Consider the following 26647-nt stretch of genomic DNA (forward strand, 5'->3'; position numbering starts at 1 on the left):
TATCAAGTGCGCAATTTTTAAAAAAATTAATTAAAAAGGTTTTTCTCATTGAACTCATGTAATACGTGTAATTTTTTTTGTCCAGCGAAAGAGATTCTATTAAAAATCATTAAAGACGTACATATAATATACATGTTAACGTGCCTCTTAAAACAACTCAAAAGACTACACATGTTAAATGACCATCATAAATCTATAATTACAAACACATCAACAGTTAAATATCAGAGTGCGCAACGAACAAAACTAACAAAATAATAGGAATATTATTAAATAAACGAGAATGCCAAAACGGCTACAAAACCCTAAGAGGCTACATTGTGACTAACTTTTCTCAAACTAAATTACAAGCAATATTTATAGAGAACTAAACCTAAGAAACCCTAACTCGGATGGGCTAGGTCAAAATCCTAAACTAACAAGCAAAACCCAAATACTAAAATAAATCTAAATACTAATATTTTCCAACACCCCCCCTTCAAACTCATGGCGGTACACGACATGGGTTTGCCAAAGTAGATGTGGATGCAAAACTCCAAATTCCGATGCTGATGTCGATGCCGATGCCAATGCCCATGCCAATGCCAATGCCCATGCCAACTTCTGAACAAACAAACAAAAAATCCAACCAAAATTTCTTTCCCTTTGCCCGCATGGGCCTCAAACAAGCAACCAATTTTTTCTTGTTTCTTCCTTTTTTTTTACTCCCCTGTTTTTCCTTCTTTTTTCCTTTGCAGCAATACAGACTTGAGGATACTCCTGCAGGCTGTGGCGTTCAAAGGTGCAGAAGCAGAGTCACGGGACAAAAAACAAACGAACAATTTTTTTCTTCTTGTAAACAATCAATACCAACTAACAATCTGAATATGAACGACAATGGAAACAAGCAAACAGATACCAACCTGAAGCAGATTAAATCCGGAAGGATCAAACCTGCTCTGATACGAAGTTGAATATCAGAGTGCGCAACGAACAAGATTAACAAAATAATAGGAATATTATTAAATAAACGAGAATGCTGAAACGGCTACAAAACCCTAAGAGGCTACATTATGACTAACTTTTCTCAAACTAAATTACAAGCAATATTTATAGAGAACTAAACCTAAGAAACCCTAACTCGGATGGGCTAGGTTCAAATCCTAAACTAACAAGCAAAACCCAAATACTAAAATAAATCTAAATACTAATATTTTCCAACATCAACAACCGAATACGTTTCTTTAATCAGGGAGGACATTTAGTTCACTAAACCCCAATCACGAGAATTAAAACATTGAAAACCCAAAAACTATCGTGAGGCTCCGCGAAGAAAAGACCGTACGATTCTTTAATGATTTTCTAAACGTGTATTTAATTATGGAGAGGTTACAGGGAACCAAAAGGAAGGCCCCATCCCCATGAAGTTGGTGTACCTTTTTTCTTACATGTAAAAGACCAGAAAATGCTGGTGTAAAACGCAGGGGTGTTAGGTTATAGGAAAACTCGAATGAGAAACACATGGACTGATGATGATTGACTGCATTTTTCTTTTGTTTTTATTCAATATGGTCACATGGTTTTTTGAGAGAGCTGTTATAGTTTGCTTCTTTACTACTTCAAAGTTCAAACATCAGTACAAAAGCAAAGTTGAATATGCTTGTACATGAAAGCAAAGGTTGAAACTTTGAAATCGTACGAAGATTTTAGTTTAACAAGCGTAGGTAGATAAATGAGAGATTTTTAAGTGTGACTGTAATATATATATATATATATATTTGTGCTTAGAGTTGTAACTTACAAGGTTGCACCACAGATTATAACGGGTTAGGATTAAAGGACAAATATTTTAGACACTTCTACACTCCTTTTAACCATTAGATTTTATAGCATCTAACGATCTTGCTTAAGTGACGTGGAGGATTTTAATGGCATGGATTATAATTAAAATAGAATAAAACTGAAAGAAAAAAGCAAATCAATCTAACGTTGGAACCTAGGGAGGAGGACTAGCGACGAACATGAGAAGAAGGTGTAGAGAAAATTCCAGCGCTTTCACTATATATGGGTGATAAATTAGACTGAAAAAAAAAATCTTCCCTTGTTGGCCAAAAGGCAAGAGCAGCGTGGGGCCACACATTAAATCAGATTCTCATCTTTGTTTGCGTGAGGCAAGATCAGTGCGTGTAGGGTTTACAGGTTTGGGTGATAAACCCTCAAATTTACATCTTTCTCTTTGATCACATAAAGCTAGCCAAAGCGAGTCTTCCTCTCCTTCCCTCCAAAGCGTGGGTGATTTTTTTTCCTTTTTTAATTCCTCTCAATTTTATATCTCTATGTTTTAATCTTTATTTATTTTCATTAGTTACGCACGCCATCGTCCACATTATTTACTCTTTAAAAGTCGTTTTACTTAATTAAGACCGTTGAATGTTATAAAATTTAATGGCTAAAAAGGAGTAAAAAATTTTGTCCAAATTTTTGTTCCTTCATCTAACCCTATTATAACATATGTTTTAATCATTCATACCAAATATCAATTCAATTAGGGTTGAGCTTTGTTTTAAACATGATTTAGATGGAATTTAATTTATATACTCGCGCTTTGGTAAAGGTTTACCTATCCCATGCAAGTTACTCGACTTGCATTCATAACTGATGGAAAAGTACTAGTATGATACATAATCGATTAGGTGGTTGACAACTTAACAAGTTTAAATATCATATTGACAATCGGTTTGTATGCTGCAGCACGAGTAATTTGATGTTGTAGTACTCCAATTATTAAACATCAATTTACTCATGTTACAGCGCACGTGTTTAATAATTGGAGTACATTGGAGGACTACAACATCAATTTACTCATGTTACAGCGCACGTGTTTAATTTAATTGGATATCTCCATTTTGATTTGGACCTTTTGATTTTGTTCCATAAAAGGAGTGGAGAAGAGCTAAATTTCATAAAAGAGGGAAGGGATATTATTTGCTACTCACCATTGATCATTGAACGTTGACGAACAACACGAATTCCATTTTTAGCCAAAATTGTCCTTAAGATTTGTATAACTTCTTACTTTGGTTTATGAGATTTGAAATTAATAGAAGTAGTTCATGAGTTTGTCTACTATCAATCATTTTGGTCATTTCATGAAAAATCTCTATTAAATAAGGTTTATTAAATTAAGGATATTTTTATCATTTTGGTCCTTATTTAATATGATTTTTCATGGAATGACCAAAATGATTGATGGTAGACAAACTCAAGGATCACTTTTATTGATTTTAAATCTTAAAGACCAAAGTGATAAGTTATGCAAATCTCAAAGATCATTTTGACTAAGAAGTATTTTATTTAATCATATCAAAATCGCAATATTAGCCCAACATTGAAGTCCAAAACTCTGTCCGAGTACCCATTTAGCCCGACATTAACATGGACTGATGTGCTATATGCCCAAGCTTCCAACCCCAATAAGTCTTTAAGGCAGTTACCCACAACGATTGAAATTGAGCTTTATTTTGAGAATATGTTAGGATAAAAAGAAAGAAATCTTAAGAAGTGAATTTGTCTTGGTGATTATGATCTTTTTTTTTTAAACTCACTGAATTTTGATGTCAAACATTTTCATGTAGTTTAATGTAAAAATATAGCTGGTATTTAAACAATATCTTAAAAAAGAAATGAATTAGGGATGAAGATCGGGTGTCAATTTCATATTTAAACCTTAAAGTAGAATCCTAATAGCTTTTTCTCTCATCCATTGGTTCTATTTCCTAGATCAAGTCAAAGCAAGACAACCCGCTTTCAAACCAAAGTTTCTTGAAGACGAAAAAGAAACCTCCAATATCATGAATTGTCAATATTCTGTTTAATGCTTCCAGCCGCATATAGAATAGAATATTAACCATGTTGATAGAATATGATTGTCTGAATATGTATGAATCTATACACTCTATTAATTAGAGAAAGAGCAGAGTAATATAGATGCTAATTAGAGTTTTTATAAATTTTATTCTAGAAAGCCAATTCAAATTTGTGAGTAATATGATATTTCTTTATCAAATTTGACCTGGCAAGTAAGTTCTGTTACATTGTTTTTTTGTACCTGGAACATTATGCTATAATTCCATTCAGATTGTAACACTTGTATTTTATTATTATATTAATATAGCTAAAAAATGGAGCATATTAACTATTTCGTTTATTCATAATAATACGTGAAAAAGTACATGCGGCAAGTGTTTCAGCTATGACATAAAAATTTCTCGACATAAAGAGAGGAAACATTCCTCAATACCAGCAGGCCCAGCAACAATGCCGGCACCTGAACAACAAAGTTAATCAGATAAGTGATGACATATACATGCACAAGTAGCAGCTTCCTATGAAAAACTTGTACTACGCGGTTACAAATTAAGACTAGACTTTTTTCAGTTCATAGGAAACAATACATGCGTGCAGGGATACTTCTCCCTATAAAAACAGAGACATATTGTTACAGTTTGTTTTTCATCGCAGTCATGTTGGTCTACTGTTGTGTTTGATTCAAAAGATTTATTTGCTTATGCTCATAAGTTATGATCAATTTGTTATTTTGTTTACTCTATCAATTTGATCTTTTGTTTACTCTATTGCTCCAAGAAATAATAAAAGGAAATGTTCACTACCATATTTTGTGCCCATAGAATTTCAAGTAAAACCACTACAAGAAAATGGGCTAAGAACACAATTGATATGTGCCCTTTGCATTTTCATTGAGCACAAAGACATATTTGTGCTTTTTAAGTTCCATTGAACACCAAAATATCTCAAATGTGCCCTCTAACAAATAAGCACATTAGTTTGTGTCATGTAATTGTGCCTACAAAAATTTGAATTGTCCTTTTAAATGTTAGAGAGATATATTATTTTTTATTAATTTACACACACACAATAAAGGCATTTGTGGCCTCTAATTGAATATATTTAAAAAAAAAATGTTTTTGTGTCCTTTACATTTACTTTTTCCCTATTCCTAACTCCTTTATACTCTTAATTATTTGAAACTAAGCCAAGAAAAAAAAAAAATCAACAATCATCATCGCACCAGAGTTTTATGTGGGTATTTTACTAATATTTTTATGGGTTTTTGGTGTCCCGTTGGAGCCCCCACGTGAGTCTCCATGCTTCCCTGTGCACTCACTATTTTTTTCACTACATCACTCTTCCGTCTCTCTTTCGCTCAATCCTTCTCTCACTAATTCTCTCTACTTCTCCACTCTATTCTTTGTCATATCCTTCATCATCTCTGTGCTCACTGCACAGAAAATTGCAGCACCATCTCCACCTTATTCGCCAGTCTGGTGAACCTTGCCACGACCCAAACACCACATTGCCACACACTCTCTCTCTCATTTCTCTCCCTCTCAGCTTCTTCCTTGACACACAGCAGGGGAACTGTCGTTCTCTGGCGAGGCAACCACCAGCTTTCTTCCTCTCGTCACCACGGACTCCTATTACTCTTTGCTTTTTGGAAACCAAAATCGACGCGGTGAAGTGACGAGCTCCATCGCGGCCTGACTTCCCAGTGAGATTTTTTGTCAAATCTAGTATAGGTGAGTCTCGAAAACACCTTAGTTAGGTTCTTTAGGCTGTTTAGAGACGTTTTCGTGCACTACATGCCTGATTTGTTTAAGGTTGGATGTAGTTTCAACTCGAGAGAATTTCCCTAGATTTCCGGTGAGGCCCGCTAGTTTCAGGTTGATTTTAGGCTATCACCGGCCGCCCAATGGCCCTGAGGAAGGTATATTTTGAATCCTTACCTTCGTAGCTTTTTTTGGGCTTTTGAATTACTGAAAATGATTTTGTTTTGGACCAAAAACGGATTCTAAAACCCCTGGTGTAGTTGCAGGCGGCGATTGTAATCGCGCACGTGGAGCTGTGCGTGGTACTACTAAGGATGGCGCGTGGAGCACATACGCCTCCACTGAAGGATGAATGGCTAAAAGGAAGAATATACGTTTGAAATCGTTAACTTGTTTTTTTTCTTTAATGTATAATGTTGATTACTTGGTTGAGTTTGATCTGTTAAGAAGAGAAATTGAGCAATATTTTCCTATTCCGATCTGGTGTTTTCAAATGTTTGTTTCAGGTTGTAAGGTGTTACGATGTTGTTATTTTTTTTTATATTTAACTCATAGGGCACAATTACAAAAATTGTGCTAACATGAATTTGAAGTGTCATCTGACAGAGATGTCAGAATAGGGGCACAAAAAAACCCTTATCTGTGCTCAACCCTTTGAGCACCAATAGCCATATCGTGCCCCCTAATCAAAGGCAACGCCCATAGAGGGCACATATACAAATATAGTTGCTGCACTGTTGCTATTGGTCTATGGGCACATATGTTGGTGCTCTTTGACCTCATAGGGCACATATAATTTATTGTGTGCAGTGCCCATTTTTTTTGTAGTGAACATGAGTGCTTTGAGTTTGGAAAACTGTTTCTGTGTTTAGGCCAAAAATGAAAGGGCTTTTCATTTCCTTTTAAGCTTGCAAAGTGGACTTCATTTAGAGGAGCAAAACCCAATCCAAGGAGAATAACTGCTCTGAAGTATATCGGCGTCCTTCAATCCCTAAATATTCACGTCAGTCGACAAGGCTCTGCTCAATGTGCTTCATACTATTGCCTAACTGTCATGGCGTCCAATTTTGAGCCAAGGATGGAACCGGTGGTATCAAATTATCAATCCTGCTAGTACCTATCATGCAGAGGCCAAGCAACAGAGTAACCACTGAAGAGTGTGTTCCTCCAAGAAACGATTCTGAATTCATTCTTGCAAACGTCAAACCTCCTTTAATCAAATGATTAGTTGCACACTTGCAGTAAACCTCCTCCACCTCGCTTGGCCTAACAGGACCTATAAAGATGTGACACCTCCAACTTCTTACATTCATCATTTTTCAAAACTGCAAATTATTTTCAAAATGAATACCAAGCAACCCTAAGCAATTGAAAGTGCATGGTTGCCGCTAGCTAGTTTCCAAAGCAGTAATGTATATCGAAATGCTGGCAGATTTGTTTGGTATCCTTTCTTTTGTGAATATAGTTCAAGGAATCTGCCATACTCTTTTCGATATTCATGCTTTTAGCAGAGCTTGAGCTTGTTTATAAAGAATGGTTAGCTAGGCAACAAATGTACATATACAATTTATATGGAACGATCATCTCCCATGCAAAGCTTCTCCTTTTTGTGTCTCACACTATATGTAGGAAGTACATATACATAAATCTGTACGTCACATTGAGTTTTCCACATAACTTGGTCCTCAGTCTTTAGGGGTTCAACTCTCTACCCACTGAGAGTCGAATAATAAACCTTGAGCCCAAAATAAATGGTGGAAGCCTGGAAGTTAGAGTAATTCCACCCATGGAGCCATTCCCCCTGGCAATCCACTATTCAATCCATCCTATTAAACAGTAACTGCCTTAAATGAATAGTAACTACCATTAATGAACAGTAATTACCATTTACATCTCCACCCTTGCAACCCTCCCCCTGGCAATAAGCAATTAAAATAATAGTTTTTTTGTTTGTTTAAATAATAAAAAACCCCCCTCTCTCTCTCTCACTCTCTCTGACACAAAAAAAAAATAAACAATTACAAAGCCCTCGGGCCACAGGCCAGTCGACTTCCCACCCCCCCTTCGCTCGGCCTCCCACCCTCACTTGGGCCCTTCCCCGCTGGAGCTGCTCCCACCGGCCCTCATGCCCTTTCTCCTCCCCTGTCGCCCAAGCAACCAGCATCCGCTGGAGTTGCTCTTAACAATTGCAAGTCTGCAAACTGCACCATATAATAATCAGCGGAACCAAAACCCATACTCTCAACAAGCCTCCTCTTGTGCGGAGCGTGTGGCCATTGAGCATAATTAACACGGGATTACCCTTGCTATGAGAAATGGATGCGTATCTATTTTGTTAGGATGGTCGGCAGCCTAGATTAATGCATTTCTGATGTCTGATATACTTAGGGTTTATCTGCATGGCTGAATGATGTATATATGATTTCATTTAAGAACAAAAAGAATAGTAATGTAAGTACCAGGTGGTTCCAAAACATGATCATAAAATAATAGTAACCTAAGTTTAACATTTTTATAAGGTTTACTTTTGTATGCAAATTACATATCTCCATCTACTCCAGATTTTATTTTAAGATAATGCTAAATAGACTATATATTTAAACCATATTTTGTAAATCATACGACGTGTTTCTCTAAAAACGCTTAATTCAAAGCAAGACTACCAACTTTTAAACCAAGATTTGCTTGAAAACAAAATGAAACCTCCAATATATGAGTCGTCCATAATATTCTATTTAATGCTTCCAGCTGCATATTAAATAATAGAATATATTAACCATATTGATAAAATAAGATTGTCTGAGTACAATACATGTATATAATTGTTTGAAATATGTTGGCACTATATATTGGGCCTCGTCTTTGGGCCTCATGACTAAGCCCATAACCCATGTAAGAGGAGGAAACCTTTACTCTATAAAAGGGATCCTCCCCACCTTCACTAAGGGAGGAAGAACAAGAGAGCCTCACAACAATAGAGGGCAATACCCTCTCAGCCAAACAGAGAGCAAAATGGCAAAGGCTGCATCCACAGAGAGTTCCCTTTCCGATCTATTGTAATCCATACAGCATACAGTGAAATGGAATTAACATCAGTGTGGACGTAGCCTAAACATTGAGGTGAACCACAATACATCTTTGTGTTCTTGTGCGTTTGTGTGATTCACGGTCGGATTTACGTTGGTTCAAGATCCTCCAGATTTTGTGCATCAACAAAATATATATTCTTTTCGTTAGAGAACGTGTAAAGAAATAGGTGTTAATTAGTAGTAGTACATTTTTTTTTCCCAGAAATCCAATTCAAATTCTAGAGAATGGAAACATTCCTCAATGCCAGCAGGCCCAGGACCAATGCCGGCACCTGAAAATTAAAGTTAATAGATACGTGATGACATATACACAAGCAGCACCTTCCCATGGAAAATTTGTACAATACGCGATTACAAATTAAGACTAGACTTTTTCAGTTCATAGGAAACAACACATGCAGATATACTTCTCTCTATAAAAGCAGAGACATAGGTATAGGGTTTCAATCCACAATTCAAACTTATCCTCGCTCACAAAGTTTAAACCAAGTTCGCTAATCTCCCTCTGCTTACAGCCTTGATTAAATGGCCTCTCAGCTTCCGCTTTTCGCATTCCTTGCTGTAACTTCTTCCATTGCTTTGGCATCTGACCCGAGTTCTCTTCGTGGCTGATGCAACGAGCTCAGGTACCTAGAATCGTTTTTTTTTTTTTTTTCTTTTGTTTATTTTTCATAGTACGTATTTCCAAAAGAACAAATACATGCATCGTATATATTAATAATCATATATGCTGATAATAATTTTTCTCATCATGGTTTCAGTACTGGTGAATGGTCGTGTTTGCAAGGACCCTAAGCTTGTTGAAGCCAACGATTTTTTCTTCAGTGGGCTTCACCTAGCAGGCAACACATCAAATGCAGTTGGTTCACGTGTGACTCCTGTTAGTGTAGCCCAAATTGGAGGACTTAATACCCTTGGCATCTCCGTTGCGCGTATTGATTTTGTCCCATGGGGTCTTAACCCTCCACATACACACCCTAGAGCTACTGAAATTTTGACAGTCCTGGAAGGGAGCCTCAAAGTTGGTTTTGTCACCTCCAATCCCGAAAACCGCCTCATCAGCAAGGTACTTCAGAAGGGTGATGTGTTTGTTTTCCCAGTAGGCCTTGTGCATTTCCAACAAAATGTTGGACACAGAAATGCAGTTGCCATTGTAGCTCTCAGCAGCCAAAATCCAGGTGTGATTGCCATTGCAAATGCTGTATTTGGATCAAACCCTGATATCCCTGCTGATATTCTTGCCAAGGCTTTCCAAGTGGATACAAACGCAATCTACGGTCTTCAGTCCAAATTTTAGAATAGGTTCCGATTTGGAACTTCTGATTCAATCAAAGACAGATTCATAGTTCATTTGAAGTGTCTTTAGAAAATTGTTACAGTTTGTTTTTCATCGCATGTCATGTTGATCTATTGTTTTGTTTGATTCAGAAGATAATATGTCTATGTGTTGGGGCTTAAAAAGACATCACTACTTTGGAGATGTTTATCTCACAAAGAAGAATGTAATGCAGCGGAATTGATAGGCAAGAGAAAGAAAGAACACTCAATGTATTACACAAGATTTTTATTCACTCACAAACTTAGTATAAGAGGAAACACTCAAACACTCTTAGAAGCTTTGTTGCTTCTTCTCACTTCCCACTACTTGCTCTCTTGGTTGTTGCAAATGGTGTGGATGCCTTCTCCTTTTATAGACATGGATGGAACCTTGGAGAAGCATGGAAACATCATGCTAGATATATTTAGATAATTCCACTACCTTCCTATGCTAGAATTATCTACACTAATCTTGTATGTTGGTGGAATCCTCACCATTCTTCTAGACTCTTCCACCAACTTGGACTTTGCTAGAATTCTCTAGCATGTGCATGGATCTTTCTTTGTGCATGGGCTAGATCCATTATCTTTGGGCCAAGACAAGATTACAATTCAACATCCCCCCTTAATCTTGTCTTGTGATGCCGATTGCGTTCCTCAATCTGACAAAGTCTTCTTGCCTGAGTGGTTTGGTGAATATGTCGGCGACTTGGTCTTGTGACTTCACGTATTCCACTTGCACATCCTTTCTTGCAATATAATCTCTTATGTAATGATAGCGGGTATCTATGTGTTTGCTCCTGTCATGGAATATTGGATTCTTTGCTAGAGCTATTGCAGACTTGTTGTCGACATAGATCTCTGTTGGCTCTTCTTGTGGCATGCTTAATTCTTTTAGCAAGTTTCTCAGCCAGATTGCATGAGGTAGCAGCTACGTATTCAGCTTCGCAGGTAGAGAGAGTGACAATTGGTTGCTCCTTCGACATCTATGTGAATGCAGTGTCTCCCATGAAGAACACAAATCCAATAGTGTTTTTTCTGTCGTCGGAATCTCCTGCCCAATCACTGTCGCTATACCCAACAAGTTTTTAGTCATCAGAACTTGAATAGAACAAGCCAAAGTTAACAGTACCTTTAAGGTATCGAAGAATTCTTTTGGCTGTTTTCAAATGTGTAGTTGTGGGATTCTCCATGTAGCGACTGACTAATCTGACGGCATAGAGAATGTCTGGTCTTGTGCAAGTTAAGTAACGCAAGCTTCCAACTAAACTCTTGAAAAATGTTGGATCTACACTTTCTCCTTTGTCATGCTTGGTTAATTTGACTCCACACTCCACTGGCGTGCCTATGAGCTTGCAGTCATCCATTTTGAACTTTTCTAGTATCTCCTTTGTGTAGCTTTCTTGGGAGATGAAAATGCCTTCTCGATCTACTTGACTTCAATGCCTAGGTAGTATGCCATCAGCCCGATGTCGGTCATCTCGAATTCTTTGTCATCACTCTCTTGAACTCTTCATACATGCTTGGATTACTTCCGGTGAAGATTAGATCATCCACATATATGCACACAATTAGAATATCTCCATCTTTGACTTTGACGTAGAGAGCATGTTCATGAGGGCACTTGGTGAAGTTGTTTTCTTGGAAGTACTTGTCAATGCGACTATTCCATGCTCGTGGTGCTTGTTTTAACCCATAGAGGGCTTTCTTCAGCTTCAGAACTTTGTCTTCATGCCCTTTGATTTCATAGCCTGTCGGTTGCTGAATGTAGACTTCTTCTTCAAGGACTCCATTTAGGAAAGCGGACTTCACATCCATTTGTTGAATCTTCCATTTGTTTTGAGTTGCCAAAGAAATTAGTAATCGTTTAGTTTCCAACCGAGTAACGGGTGCAAATACCTCATCATAGTCGATTCCAGCTCTTTGACTATAGCCATTCGCCACTAGTCTTGCCTTGTATCTTTCAACCTCTTCGTTGGCATTCTTCTTTGTCTTATACACCCACTTGACTCTGATGGCTTTGTGTCTTTTTGGAAGAATAACGAGTTCCCATGTATCGTTCTTCTGGATTGCTTCAATTTCTTCATCCATTGCTTTCCTCCACTTAGTATTTTGCATTGCTTCTTGGAAGTCAACTGGTTCACAATCAGCAAAGAGACAGAAAAATGTAGGATTATCAAGTCTTTCAGCTACCTCATAGAGATCTCGTAGACTTCTTGTGCATGGTACTTCTCTTTCATTTAGACTCCCACTTGATGATGCTGATGCTTGTGAATTACCATGATTGATTGATGTTGGTGAAGCAGGTGAAGTAGTAGATTCTTGTTGAACCTCTCTTGCTTGCTCCATCATCCCTTGTTCATTCTCTTCTTCAAACTAAGGAAAGAAGTGAAGATCACCTGCATGAGAGCCAAAATCCCATTCTCCTTCTTCATCGAACGTCACGTCACGTCTTCCCATTGTTTGGATTATACAGTTTATAACCTTTTGAATTTGAGTCATAGCCGATAAAGATGAACTTTTCACTTTTATCGTCGAGTTTGATTCTCCTCTCGTCTGGTACATGTACATGGGCTATGCTTAAAAAAACTCTTAGATGAGAGATACCTGGCTTTCTTCCACTCCATGCTTCTTGCGGAGTCTTTCCCCACACACTCCTTATTGGAGACCGATTTGATAGGTAGATAGCACATGCTACAGCTTCTGCCCACAGCTCCTTAGGCAATCTCTTACTTTTGAGCATGCTTCGAGCCATGTCGATGATGGTTCGATTTTTTCTTTCCTCCACACCATTTTGTTGAGGGGATCTTGGAACTGTCAAAGGTCGACGAATTCCATTGGCTTCACAAAATTCTTGAAATTCCTTTGAAGTGAATTCTTCTCCTCAATCAGATCCCATGGCTTTGATCTTGCAACCACTTTCTTTTTCTACGGCGACTTTGAACTTCTTGAATGCTCCAAATACCTCTGATTTCTGCTTTAAGAAATACACCCAGGTTTTCCTTGAAAAATCATCAATGAAGAGAAGGAAATAATTATTTTTACCCAAAGAGCTTGGTTTTATTGAACCGCACATACAATGTGAATGAGCTCGAGTGGCTTCTAGGCTCTTGTGGTCGACTCCTTTGGAAAGCTTTTCCTGAACTGTTTTCCCAAGTAAACATCATTTGCAAGCTTGATTAGGGCGACTGATGCATGGTAAGCCTCTCACCATCTCCTTCTTAGACAATAACTCTAGTCCCCTAAAGTTAAGATGCCCAAAATGAAGATGCCAAAGCCAGGGTGTGTCTTTGTAACATATCTTGAGACACTTTGCAACATTGTTTTGAATGTTCATGGGAAACATCCTATTCTTTGACATTTTCATCTTGGCAATTAATCTTCCTTTGTCATCTCTAAGAAAAAGGCTATAATTTTTCATGTGAATATCATAACCTTTTTCTAAAAGTTGTCCCAAGCATAAAATGTTGCTTTTCATATTGGGCACGTGGTAGACATTTGAAATTAATTGGTGACCGCCATTTTTCAGGGGAATTAGGATGTTACCTTTTCCTTTGACGGGTATTTTGGATTCGTCTCCAAAAGAAACGTTGCCACTCACCGATTCATTGAGCTCTACGAATATGCTTCTTCTTCCGCACATGTGGTTGCTGGCGCCGGTGTCAAGGTACCATGTATAGTCTTGGTCTCCATCATTGTTCTTGCATGCTAGTAATACAATGCCATTACCTTCTTTCTCTTCTTTCACATAATTGACCTTCTCATCAAGCCTGTTGCTTGGAGCTCTACATTCCCAAGCATAATGCCCAAACTTTTGACAGTGGTAGCATTGAACTTGAGATTTTTCATACCTCAAGTTTGAGCGTCCTCTTCCACGACCTTTTGTTGAGCTTTCTCCTCTTTCGTAGTTGCTATGGTTGTTGAAGTTCCAACCACATCCACGTCCGCGACCTCGACCACGACTTCTTCCATACTAGCTTCTCTCGTTATCGAAGCTTTCTTCTTTCTTCTTTGGCTGAACATGCGTCTTGAGGAGCTGCTCATCATTCCCTTGCCTCTTCTTATGTTTCTCTTCATATGCTTGTAGCGAACCCATTAATTGCTCTATACTAATTTCTTCCAAGTTTTTAGTTTCTTCAATCGTCACGACAATGTGCTCAAACTTGGGGTCCAACAAGCGTAGTATCTTCTCCATAATTCTAATATCATCCAACTTTTCACCTTTTCTTTTTAATTGATTAGAAACAGCTAGGACTCTTGAGAAATAATCAAAGATTGATTCAGACCCTTTCATATGTAGAGATTCGAACTCACCTCTTAATACTTGAAGACAAACCTTTTTCACTTGTTTGGCTCATTTGTAAGAGGTTTGAAGCTTCTCCCATGCTTGCTTGGCAGAGGTTGCACTCGAGACCTTCTCAAAGCCATTGTCATCTAATGCTTGGTAGATGAGGTAGAGAGCCTTCTTGTCTCTCTTTCTTGAATCTTTCAAACTCTCATTCTGGGGTTGGGACATAGTAGCTTCATCTTCTGGCTCAGTGTAGCCTTTCTCCACGACTTCCCATACATCGTGTGCTCCCAAAAGGGCCTTCATTTTGATACTCCAATTATCGAAATTGTTGTTGTCGAGCACTGGAACTTGGAAAGCTGCCATAGCGTTGCTAGCCATAGCTCTAATACCACTTTGTTGGGGCTTAAAAAGACTTCACTACTTTGGATATGCTTATCTCACAAAGAAGAATGTAATGCAGCGGAATTGATAGGCAAGAGAAAGAAAGAACACTCAATGTATTACACAAGATTTTTATTCACTCACAAACTTAGTACAAGAGGAAACACTCAAACACTCTTAGAAGCTTTGTTGCTTCATCTCACTTCTCACTACTTGCTCTCTTGGTTGTTGCAAATGGTGTGGATGCCTTCTCCTTTTATAGGCATGGATGGAACCTTGGAGACATCATGCTAGATATATCTAGATAATTCCACTACCTTCCTATGCTAGAATTATCTACACTAATCTTGTATGTTGGTGGAATCCTCACCATTCTTCTAGACTCTTCCACCAACTTGGACTTTGCTAGAATTCTCTAGCATGTGCATGAATCTTTCTTTGTGCATGGGCTAGATCCATTATCTTTGGGCCAAGACAAGATTATAATTCAACACTATGTTCACTGAAAACGTGATCAAGTTGTTACTTGTTTCATAATTCTATTATAAAAGTGGAAGTTCCACATGTTGTGTAAAACATCACTGTTGAGTTTGGGAAATTTTTTCTATCTTCATAATCTGTCTTAATTTTAGACTCCATAATCTTGAACCAAATATAAAGTTATGAGGTATATGTAACCAGATAAATTATTTAGTTTAATTTGCTTGACCTGTTACATGATAATTTATTCATGCCCAATTAGCGTTGTACTCCAAGTTGATATGTTGTTTTGTTTGATTATTCTCCTTACATTTTGTGGCCTGGTCTTGTAGTGTTGAACTTTTTGCTGCTATTTTAGGCATTTGCTCTGTTGTATTCTGCTTTTTTTAGCCTTTCCCTCGTTCATTGTTCAGTTCAATACTCAACGTCCAAGTCCCAAATAACAGTAGCTGCCAGCCTGCTACGCTTGAGATTCAACTCTATATTGCTTCGATTTAGTATTCTCCAAAAGAAAAAACAATAACAATAATATAAGCCAACTCAATGACCGTTGGAGCGGAAAATTTTGGGTGTTTCCATTCTCCACCAACAAGTAATTTTGAACACATTGAGAAGTTTTAGACATCATCTTCACTTGTCTTTAGTGAGAGCATGGGGGCGGGGGACCTGCAAGAAAACACTTTAACGCTCAAGTTAGTGTTCGTTCAAGACGCTTGTAAAATATAGAACAATCTCATACCTCCCTCTTCTTCCCCCGTTATGGTGGAATTCTAGGCCTTTTATAGGCATTAAGTCTTGGGCTCCAAGTCCCACTTTCCTTCTATTTCTCCATGTTCCATGGAGTGGGCATTATGTCTCATACAAGATTAAAAATTGATTTTAGTCCCTAGACTCTATTAATATCTCTCTTTTTTTATTTATAATTTTATGATGTTCATAAATTAAATTCCATGAAAATATTATAAATTTTAATTCACATTATGGTAAGTATCTTATATAAGAAAATATTTTCGTAGAAATTTTTCGGTACACTTATGTTTTTGCATATTTTATTATGTGCCACTAATCCATTACAATATATTTAGGTATAAACATTTCGATACACTAGGTTAGTATAATAAGTTTAGGTATGGATATTTTGGTACACTAGTTTTGTATAATATATTTAGGTACCGACATTTCGGTACACTAGCTAGTATCATATATTTAGGTACGTAATTTTCAGTACAGTTATGTTTTTGCATATTTTCTTATGTACCACTAATTCACCACAATATATTTAGGTACGGACATTTCGGTGCACTAATTTGGTAAAATATATTATGATATGGACGTTTAGGTATACTAATTAGAGGAAGTTAATAAAATTAATGAATTAAAGTGTATATAATAATAAATTTAAAATTTAATGTAATGACATTAAATAAGATATTATTAAATATTAAAACAAAAATATAATATGAACTTGAATTAAGTACACATTAAGGGACTAAAATCAATATCCAATCTAACACCAAGTTTTTATTAAATTTTAATCTTCTTTAAGGATTAAAGTTCAAAAACCCCTTTCATTTAATAACAAAAAGAATAGTAATCTAAGTACTAGGTGGTTCCAAAATATCATCATAAAATAATAGTAATCTAAGTTTAACATTTTTTTAAGGTTTACTTTTGTATGCAAATTACATGTCTCCATCTACTCCAAATTTTATTTTAGAATAATATTAGACTATTTATTTATACCATATTTTATAAACCATACAATGTATTCTCTAAAACTCTTAATTTGTTTTAGTCAAAGCAAGACAACTAACTTTTAAACCAAAATTTGCTTGAAAACAAAAATAAACCTCCAATATATGAATCGTCCATAATATTCTATTTAATGCTTCCAGCTGCATATAGAATAATAGAATACATTAACCATATTGATAAAATAAGATTGTCTGAGTAAAATACATGTATATAATTGTTTGAAATATATATTCTTTTTGTTAGAGAACGAGCAGAGAAATAGGTGTTAATTAGTAATAGTACATTTTATTCCTAGAAATCCAATTCAAATTCTAGAGAAAGGAAACATTCCTCGATGCCAGCAGGCCCAGCACCAACGCCGGCACCTGAAAAATAAAGTTATCAGATACGTGATGACATATACACAAGCAGCACCTTCCCATGAAAAATTTGTACAATACGCGGTTACAAATTAAGACTGGACTTTTTCAGTTCATGGGAAACAACACATGCAGAGATACTTCTCTCTATAAAAGCAGAGACATAGGTAGGGTTTCAATCCACAATTCAAACTCATCCTCGCTTGCAAAGTTTAAACCAAGTTGGCCAATCTCTCTCTGTTTACTGCCTTATCAGATGGCCTCTCAGCTTCTATTTTTCGCATTCCTTGCCGTAACTTCTTCCATTGCTTTGGCATCTGACCCGAGTTCTCTTCAGGACTTCTGCGTGGCTGATGCAACGAGCTCAGGTGCCAAGAATCGTTTTTTTTGTTTTTTTTTTCCGTAGTACGTGTTTCCAAAAAACCAAATACATGCACCGTATCAATTAATAATTATATATGCTGATATTAATTTTTCTCATCATGGTTTCAGTACTGGTGAATGGTCGTGTTTGCAAGGACCCTAAGCTTGTTGAAGGCAACGATTTCTTCTTCAGTGGGCTTCACCTAGCAGGCAACACATCAAATGCAGTTGGTTCACGTGTGACTCCTGTTAGTGTAGCCCAAATTGGAGGACTTAATACCCTTGGCATCTCCGTTGCGCGTATTGATTTTGCCCCATGGGGTCTTAACCCTCCACATACACACCCTAGAGCTACTGAAATTTTGACAGTCCTGGAAGGGAGCCTCAAAGTTGGTTTTGTCACCTCCAACCCTGAAAACCGCCTCATCAGCAAGGTGCTTCAGAAAGGTGATGTGTTTGTTTTCCCAGTAGGCCTTGTGCATTTCCAACAAAATGTTGGACACGGAAATGCAGTTGCCATTGTAGCTCTCAGCGGCCAAAATCCAGGTGTGATTGCCATTGCAAATGCTGTATTTGGATCAAACCCTGATATCCCTGCTGATATTCTTGCAAAGGCTTTCCAAGTGGATACGAACGCAATCTACGGTCTTCAGTCAAAGTTTTAGAATAGATTCCGATTTGGAACTTCTGGTTCAATCAAAGAATTTCATAGTTCATTTGAAGTGTCTTTAGAAAATTGTTACAGTTTGTTTTTCATCGCATGTCATGTTGATCTATTGTTTTGTTTGATTCAGAAGATAATATGTCTATGTTCATTGGAAACGTGATCAAGTTGTTACTTTGTTTCATTATTCTATTATAAAAGTGGAAGTTCCATATGTTGAGTAAAACATCAGTGCTTTGAGTTTGGGAAACTTTTTCTATCTTCATAATCTACACTTTCCAGTCTAAATTTTGGACTCCATAATCTTGAACCTGTTGGTATTCAAAGTTTACTAACTCAATACCAAAATATGTGGGTGATAAGTTTACAAACTCTATCACACCTCTCACTTTGCACTCTCAATAAAATTGGACAAAAAGAAAAAAGAAAGGAGGGAAGCAACAAGCTTCGGCAAACAATGCACTTTGATATATTTCAAAGAGTTTCCAAACTCAATTGCTGAAATGGAATGGGAATTGGAATGATATACTAAAGCCTAGCAAGAAGGCCTATTTATACAAAACAGAAATTGATTAACAATACAACAACATGCAATGAATGGTGGTGTTCACCATCTTTACACCCTTTCACACATGCACCAACTGCTAGACACTTTCACACACATGCTTTGCATCCTTCCAACTTGCAATCACCACATTTTGGCCATCACATGGCATCAAGCTTGTTTGTAGTTGCTGGAAATGTGAATACAACCTGTAAAGCAACTAACAGCTAGCAGCAACCATTTACAACCTGGTTTTATTTGAATTTCCAACACAACTCCTCAAATCAAAACGTCTTCATTCCTAGCATTTCACGTAGTAGCCGGAATGATTCAACTGGCAGGGGCTTTGTGAAGATGTCAGCCACTTGTTCCTTGGTGTGACAATATACAAGTTCAATTGTCTTTTGTTTCACATGGTCCCTCAGAAAATGGAACCTGGTATCAATATGCTTGCTCCTTCCATGTTGGATTGGATTCCTAGCAAGCTTGATAGCTGAGATGTTATCCACATAAATCACAGTCGATTCCACTTATGGATGACATATTGACTTCAACAGATTTCTTAACCAAATTGGCTCACACACAATTAAGGCTACACCAACGTATTTGGCTTCACACGATGACAAAGCAACAATTGATTGCTTCTTTGAAGTCCATGAGATGCTGTTGATCCTAGAAAAAACACATAGCCAGTTGTGCTTTTCCTTTCATCTTGGTCACCTCCCCAATCACTATTTGAATAACCAAATAATTTTGCATCTTCACCAAAATTATAAAACAGACCATAGTTTAAAGTACCTCTTATGTACCTCAAAATTCTCTTGGCGGCCAGCCAATGAGACTCCCTTGGTGTTTCCATGTATCGACTCATGAGTCCAACACCATAAACTATATTAGGTATTGTGATTGTAAGGTACCTTAGGTTTCCAACCAAGCTTTTGTACACGGTTGAGTTTACAAACTCACATTCTCCTTCCTTGGACAGCTTCAATCCATTTGCAACTGAAGTGTTGACAATATTGCACTTGTCCATATTGAATTTCTCCAATATATCTCTCATATACTTTTGTTGAAAGATGTAGATACCGTCACTTTCTTGCTTCACCCTACGCCAAGAAAGTATGACATTAATCCATTGTCAGTCATCTTGAATTCACTGAACATGGATTACTTGAACTCACAGAACATTGCTTCATTGTTTCTAGTAAACAACAAGTCATCTACATAGAGACAAATAATTAAGAACTCCCATTTTCACCGTTCTTCATGTAAACTGAATGCTTGTATGGACATTTCTAAAATCCATTTTGGTGAAGGTAGTTATCAATCCTTGAGTTCCAAGCTCGTGGTGCTTGCTTGAGGCCATACAAAGCCTTATTCAAACGATACACCTTATCTTCTTCTTCTTGTACTTGGAAGCCTTCCGGTTGTTTCACGTACACGTCTTCCTCAAGAACTCCATTAAGGAAGGTTGACTTGACATCTAGTTGATAAATTTTCCATTTATGATGAGCAGCAAGAGAGATTAGCATTCTTACCGTGTCAAGTCTTGCAACTGGAGCATAGACTTCATCATAGTCCATTCCATACTTCTGTTTGTAGCCCTTTGCTACAAGCCTTGATTTGTATCGATCCACACTCCCATCTGCAGTGCGTTTGATCTTATACACCCACTTGACACCAATAGCCTTCTGATTTGGTGGGAGCTTTGTCAACTCTCAAGTGTCATTCTTCTCGATGGCATGGATTTCTTCCTCCATGGCTATTCTCCAACGATCTTCTTCCACAACTTTATTGAATGAGAGAGGCTCGTGGTCTGCATACAAGCATAAAAGGTTGGTTTCTTCTTCCTCTTCTTGTCCATATATCTCGATGAGAATTCTTAGCCTCACTGGAGTTGAAGAGCTGCTTTTTTCACTGGATGTATGACCACTCCTTGCAATTATGTGTAATGGAGTTGTTGTGTTTGTTTGAGCAAGTTGTTGCTCAACAGGTGGTACAACTTCTGGTTCTTCAAAATCAGTGGAGACAATATTCTCTTTACTGACTTATTTGTTGTTCCACTTTTATGCCTCTTCCTCACTGAAGATGACATCTTTACTAACCACTAGTTTGCCAGTTAGAGGGTTGTAGAGCTTGTATGCCTTGGACTCTTCACTATAGCCCACAAACACTCACTTCTCACCTTGATCATCGAGTTTCCTCCTCTTGGCTTCTGGAACTTGAGCATATGCAACACACCTAAAAACTTTTAGGTGTGCAACATTCGACTTGTATCTGCTCTAAGCCTCTTGTGGTGTCATCCTCTTGACACTCTTTGTTAGACATCGATTTAACAAATAAATTGAACAAGCTACAGCTTCTGCCCATAATTCTTTTGGCAAATTCTTCTCTTTAAGCATAGACCTTGTCATGTCAAGGATGGTTAGATTCTTTCTTTCGGCTATCCCATTTTGTTATGGGGTATATACAGCAGTCAGTTGATGCCTAATTCCTTACTCCTTGCAGTACGCTTGGAAAGCATTAGAGGTGTACTCTCCACTTCTGTCTGATTTCACAGCCAGAAGCTTATGGTTGCTTTTAGCCTCTGTGAGTGCCTTGAACTCCCTGAAGATTCTTAGGGCAACCGACTTCTCCTTGAGAAAATAAACCCAAGTCTTCCTACTAAAATCATCAATGAAAGTAATAAAATACCTATTACCTCCATAAGACATAGGATCCAATGAACCACATATATCCGTGTGTACCAACTGCATTGGTGCCTTTGCTCTCCATGTATCACCAACAGGAAATGATAGTCGTGCTTGCTTGCCAAGCACACAACCTTCACATACTTGGCGTGTGGCTTCAATCTGGGGTAGACCACGAACCATTCCTCCACTTGATAGCAACTTTAGGCCATTGAAATGAAGATGGCCAAACTGAAGATGCCATTTCCATGACTCATCTTCCATTACACCGATGTTGCAACTCCTAATCTTTGTGTTCAACTTCAACGGGAACATTCGGTTTTTTTACATTTGAACACGTGCAATAAGCTTTCTCCTTGCATTCCTGAGAGTGAGAAACATATCCTCCATATGTATAACATACCCTTTCTGGAGTAGTTAACCAATGCTCAGAATGTTGCTCTTCATACCTGGTATGTAATAAGTATCGGAGATGTATTCTTCTCTACCATCCTTCTGGATGATTTTGATCTTTCCTTTGCCTTCAACTGACAACTTTGAGGAGTCACCAAGACTCACAGATCCATAAGGCCCATATTTGAGTTCGGCAAAAAACTCTTTCTTTCCACACATGTGATTGCTTGCACCAGAGTCCAAATACCAAACATCTTGTTGGCTACTGATATCATGGTGTGCTAGTAAGACTGTAAATTCCTCACAGCATTTCCACTTGATTTTTCCATGTTGATATGCTCACCATTTTTATATGAACATTCATTGGCATAATGTCCATATTGCTTGCAACTGTGACATTGGATATGCGCCTTTCCTCAAGTAGATCTCCACTCTTGAGATTGACCTCGGTTTTGTGCATAGCCTCGACCTCTTCCTCGAGCTTGTCCTCGGCTATGGTTGGATGAACTCCCACGACGTGAGTTCCACTGCCCACGACCTCCATTTAGTTTGTCAAAATTCAACTTTGACTCCAAAGCTTGCTCTAGCATTGTGGGTCTTGCATTATTCTGAATGCGTTGCTCATGAACCCTGAGGGATCCTAGCAGTTCATCTGCGCTCATTTTCTCCAAATCCTTAGATTCCTCAATGACAGTCACCACATGCTCAAAGTTGCATGTGAGTGATCGAAGGATTTTCTCCATGATACAAACATAGTCAAGCCTCTCGCCATTCATTTTCATTTGATTCATAATTATAAGTAGTAGAGAATAGTAGTCTGAAGTGTTTTCTCATTCTTTCATATGAGCAGCTTCAAAATCTGCTCTTAATGATTGAAGCCGGACTCTTTTTACTCGATATACTCTTTGGTAAATTATGCTCAGAGTGTCCCAAACTTGTTTGCTGGTTGTTGCTTCTGCAACCTTCTCGAACGTTGAATCTTCTAATCCTTGATAGAGAAGATACAGCGCCTTCTGGTCATTTTTTCGTAAATCCTTGAGAGTGTTCCTTTGATCTGCAGTATATGTGGCTTCTTTCTCGGTAGTGGGTACAACATACCCACTACCGACAACTTCCCATAGCTCTTGTGATCCAAACAATGCCTTGAATTGGATGCACCATCTTTCATAATTTTCTTTCTTCAATGTGGGAACCTGAAGCTGCACTAAGTTGGATGCCATAACTGCTGCACCTGCCAGAATGGTATTTTGGCTCTAATACCAATTGTTGGTATTCAAAGTTTACTAACTCAATACCAAAATATGTGGGTGATAAGTTTACAAACTCTATCACACCTCTCACTTTGCACTCTAAAAAAAATTGGACAAAAAGAAAAAAGAAAGGAGAGAAGCAACAAGCTTCGGCAAACAATGCACTTTGATATATTTCAAAGAGTTTCCAAACTCAATTGCTGAAATGGAATGGGAATTGGAATGATATACTAAAGCCTAGCAAGAAGGCCTATTTATACAAAACAGAAATTGATTAACAATACAACAACATGCAATGAATGATGGTGTTCACCATCTTTACACCATTTCACACATGCACCAGCTACTAGACACTTTCACACACATGCTTTGCATCCTTCCAGCTTGCAATCACCACATTTTGGCCATCACATGGCAGCAAGCATGTTTGTAGTTACTGGAAATGTGAATATAACCTGTAAAACAACTAACAGCTAGCAGCAACCATTTACAACCTGGTTTTATTTGAATTTCCAACAGAACCAATTATAATGTTATGACGTATATGTAACCAGATAAATTATTTAGTTTAATTTGCTTGACTTGTTACATGATAATTTATTCATGCCTAATTAGCGTTGTACTCCAAGTTGATATGTTGTTTTGTTTGATTAGTTTCCTTACATTTTGTGGCCTGGTCTTGTAGTGTTGAACTTTTTACTGCTATTTTAGGCCTTTTCTATGTTGTATTCTTCTTTTTTTACCCTTTCCTTCGTTCATTGTTCATTTCTGTATCAACATCAAGTCCCCAATAACACTAGCTGCCAGCCTGCTACGCTTGGGATTCAACTCTGCATTGCTTCGATTTGCTATTCTCCAAAAGGAAAAATAAGAACAATAATATAAGTCAACTCAATGACTGTTGGAACGGAAAGTTTCAGGTATTCCAATTCTCCACGAACAAGTAATTTTGGATACATTCAGAAGCTTTAAATACCATCTTCGCTTGTCTTCAATGAGAGCGTGTAGGGGGGACCTGCAAGAAAACACTCTGACCGTCAAGTCAGTATTGGTTCAAGACGCTTGTAAAATATAGAACGATCTCATACCTACGGTGGGATATTCAATGGGAGCGCTCTTGCAAGAAAACACTTTGACCATCAAGTCAGTATTTGTTCAAGACGCTTGTAAAATATAGAACGATAGCTCTTCTTTCCCCCCGTTAGGGTGGGATTCTAGGCCTTGGCATTCAAGTTTTGGGCTTCAAGTCCCACTTTCCTTCTATTTTTACATGTTCCATGGGGTTGACCAGGGATGGGCAATGGCTAGAGCGGGTGGATAACCGCGGTTATTTACCCATAACCGTTTATGCTCATACCAGCATAACTATTTACCCGTTGGGTAATTGCCTAAACGGTTATACCCATACCCATACCCGTTTATAAACGGTTAACCATACCCATAACCGCATACCCATTTAACTGTAACCGTTTAATACCCATTTACCCATTTACCCTTTTTAACCCGTTTATCTTTTATTTTTTACCATTATCCATTTTTCACCCGTCTAGATGTTTTTTAACAACTTGAAAATTAAAAAAAAAAATTGTCATAATTTTTTTTTTGGACAATTAAACACCGTTATAGGTACATTCATCATACATTTCCGTATTTTAATTTTTTAAGTCCTTATACCATTCCAATAATTGAAATAATAGTTTACGGACGATATTTTTAACTGTTACCAATGAAGGTAATATAATATTTGCTAAGTATTCTTGGGTTACAAAAACTGTTTAGAAGATAGTATTATTGAGTTATTTAACCCATAATGTAAAGTATTAACATAATACATATAATGAGCTACATTATATTATAATTAGCTATATAAACCATGCACTATAGTCAATAGCATTGATCTAAGTTTTGTCCGATAGAGAACATGGTTAGGAGAAGGATTACACTTGTTGACCATGAATCATGTCTTTTCGGCAACAATCAAAAGATGCAACATTCAAATTGAAGAGATGTGATCGTTGGGTTAATAACACAACTTCCCATCCCCTGTTAAACAGCTGCATATATATAAATAAATAATTTTTAAAATATTCAACATTACATATATAAAATAAATAGGTAAACGGTTACCCGTTTATAACCGCGGTTAATACCCATAACCACCCATTTAAATTTCACGGGTAAACGGTTATACCCATAACCGTTTATTTTTATAAACGGTTACCCATAACCGTAACCGTGAAGTTTAAATGAGCGGGTAACCGCGGGTATTTTACCCATCCGGAAGGGTTGGCATTATATTGCTTGATTGTAGCTCCACTCCTTATATGAGTAATTTTTTGCTCCCAGTGTTGCAGAAGGGTGATGTGTTTGTTTTTCCAATTGGACTTGTGCACTATCAGAGAAATGTAGGTTCTGGTAATGCTGTGGCTATTGCAGCTCTTAGCAGCCAAAATCCTGGTGTGGTGATACTTGCCGGTTCTGTTTTTGGGCCCAGTCCTAGCATTGTCAATGACATTCTTGTGAAGGTATTATGTTGATAAAGGTGTTGTCAATTACCTCCATTCCCGTATTCTAAATATTTTAAATTCTTCCCCGCTATTAAATTATTTTGTACCGTGATCAAGAAGAGAAATATGCAAGATACTGATTGAAGAAAATTGAGGTTCTATCACAAAATTAATTGGCAATGTGGAGAATAGTTCAATTACTTATAAACACATGCAAGGTCCCTTCTTCCCCGATGTGAGATTTATGCTCTTAACACGCCCCCTCAATGTGATAAATTTTCTAGCTTAACAAGCGGACTAGACAAATTGGGTGATGTAAAGCCTGTGTGGCCGTTGGGCTTCACACATGAGACAACATGCTCTGGTACCATAAACAAAGCTGAGATTTTACCATAAAACCAATTCACAATGTGAGAATAGCCCAATTTACCTTGGTGAATTAAAAATTAGGTGAATTTACCTTGTATGATACTTTTATTTTATTCAAATTTCAAAATAGTCTCTAACTTACAAGGAGGGAGATTGAATTTGGTTGCAAGGAAGCGGGTACTGCCATGACCAATTAGCCTAACTCAATTATATGCCTACTCTCTAATGTTACGTGGTTTGAAATAAAGGAATAATTGGGCTAAATTGAGAAGGAAAAATAAACCATGTGTTTATTGGTTAAATTAAGATCTTCAAGGAAAGCCCATGCCAATGGAATTGCAATTTGATTGAGATTTCAAGGTCTTCAAATGGTAAAGATCTTTTTCTTAAATTACTAATTAAGATGATTAAAGATGCCATACATGCATAAAAGATCTGTGATTTATCTGGTCAGTCTTAGAACCAGATGAAGAAAGAGTTACTCTTCCGTCAAATAGGAGATAAATTAGGGGCTGACATAAAGTCCCTTTCATTCTCACCGCATTTTCTTCATTTTTTTGCCCTAATTTTTTTTCTTTTGTCAGTCTTC

At 37.4% G+C, this 26647-nt stretch overlaps 1 protein-coding gene and 1 pseudogene across 1 annotated transcript; both read left to right on the forward strand.

The window, feature by feature from the left end:
* The first annotated feature begins 9070 nt into the window (after window positions 1–9070).
* Window positions 9071–10071, forward strand: LOC126587714 (putative germin-like protein 2-1; annotated as a pseudogene).
* Window positions 10072–17476: 7405 nt separating this feature from the next.
* Window positions 17477–18373, forward strand: LOC126587713 (putative germin-like protein 2-1). The gene is made up of 2 exons (XM_050252803.1): window positions 17477–17646; window positions 17771–18373. The coding sequence occupies exons 1-2, from the start codon at window positions 17535–17537 to the stop codon at window positions 18304–18306; spliced, it is 648 nt and encodes a 215-aa protein (XP_050108760.1). The 5' UTR covers window positions 17477–17534; the 3' UTR covers window positions 18307–18373.
* Window positions 18374–26647: the final 8274 nt, after the last annotated feature.

This window comes from Malus sylvestris, chromosome 10 (genome assembly GCF_916048215.2).
Source record: "Malus sylvestris chromosome 10, drMalSylv7.2, whole genome shotgun sequence".
NCBI lineage: Eukaryota > Viridiplantae > Streptophyta > Magnoliopsida > Rosales > Rosaceae > Malus > Malus sylvestris.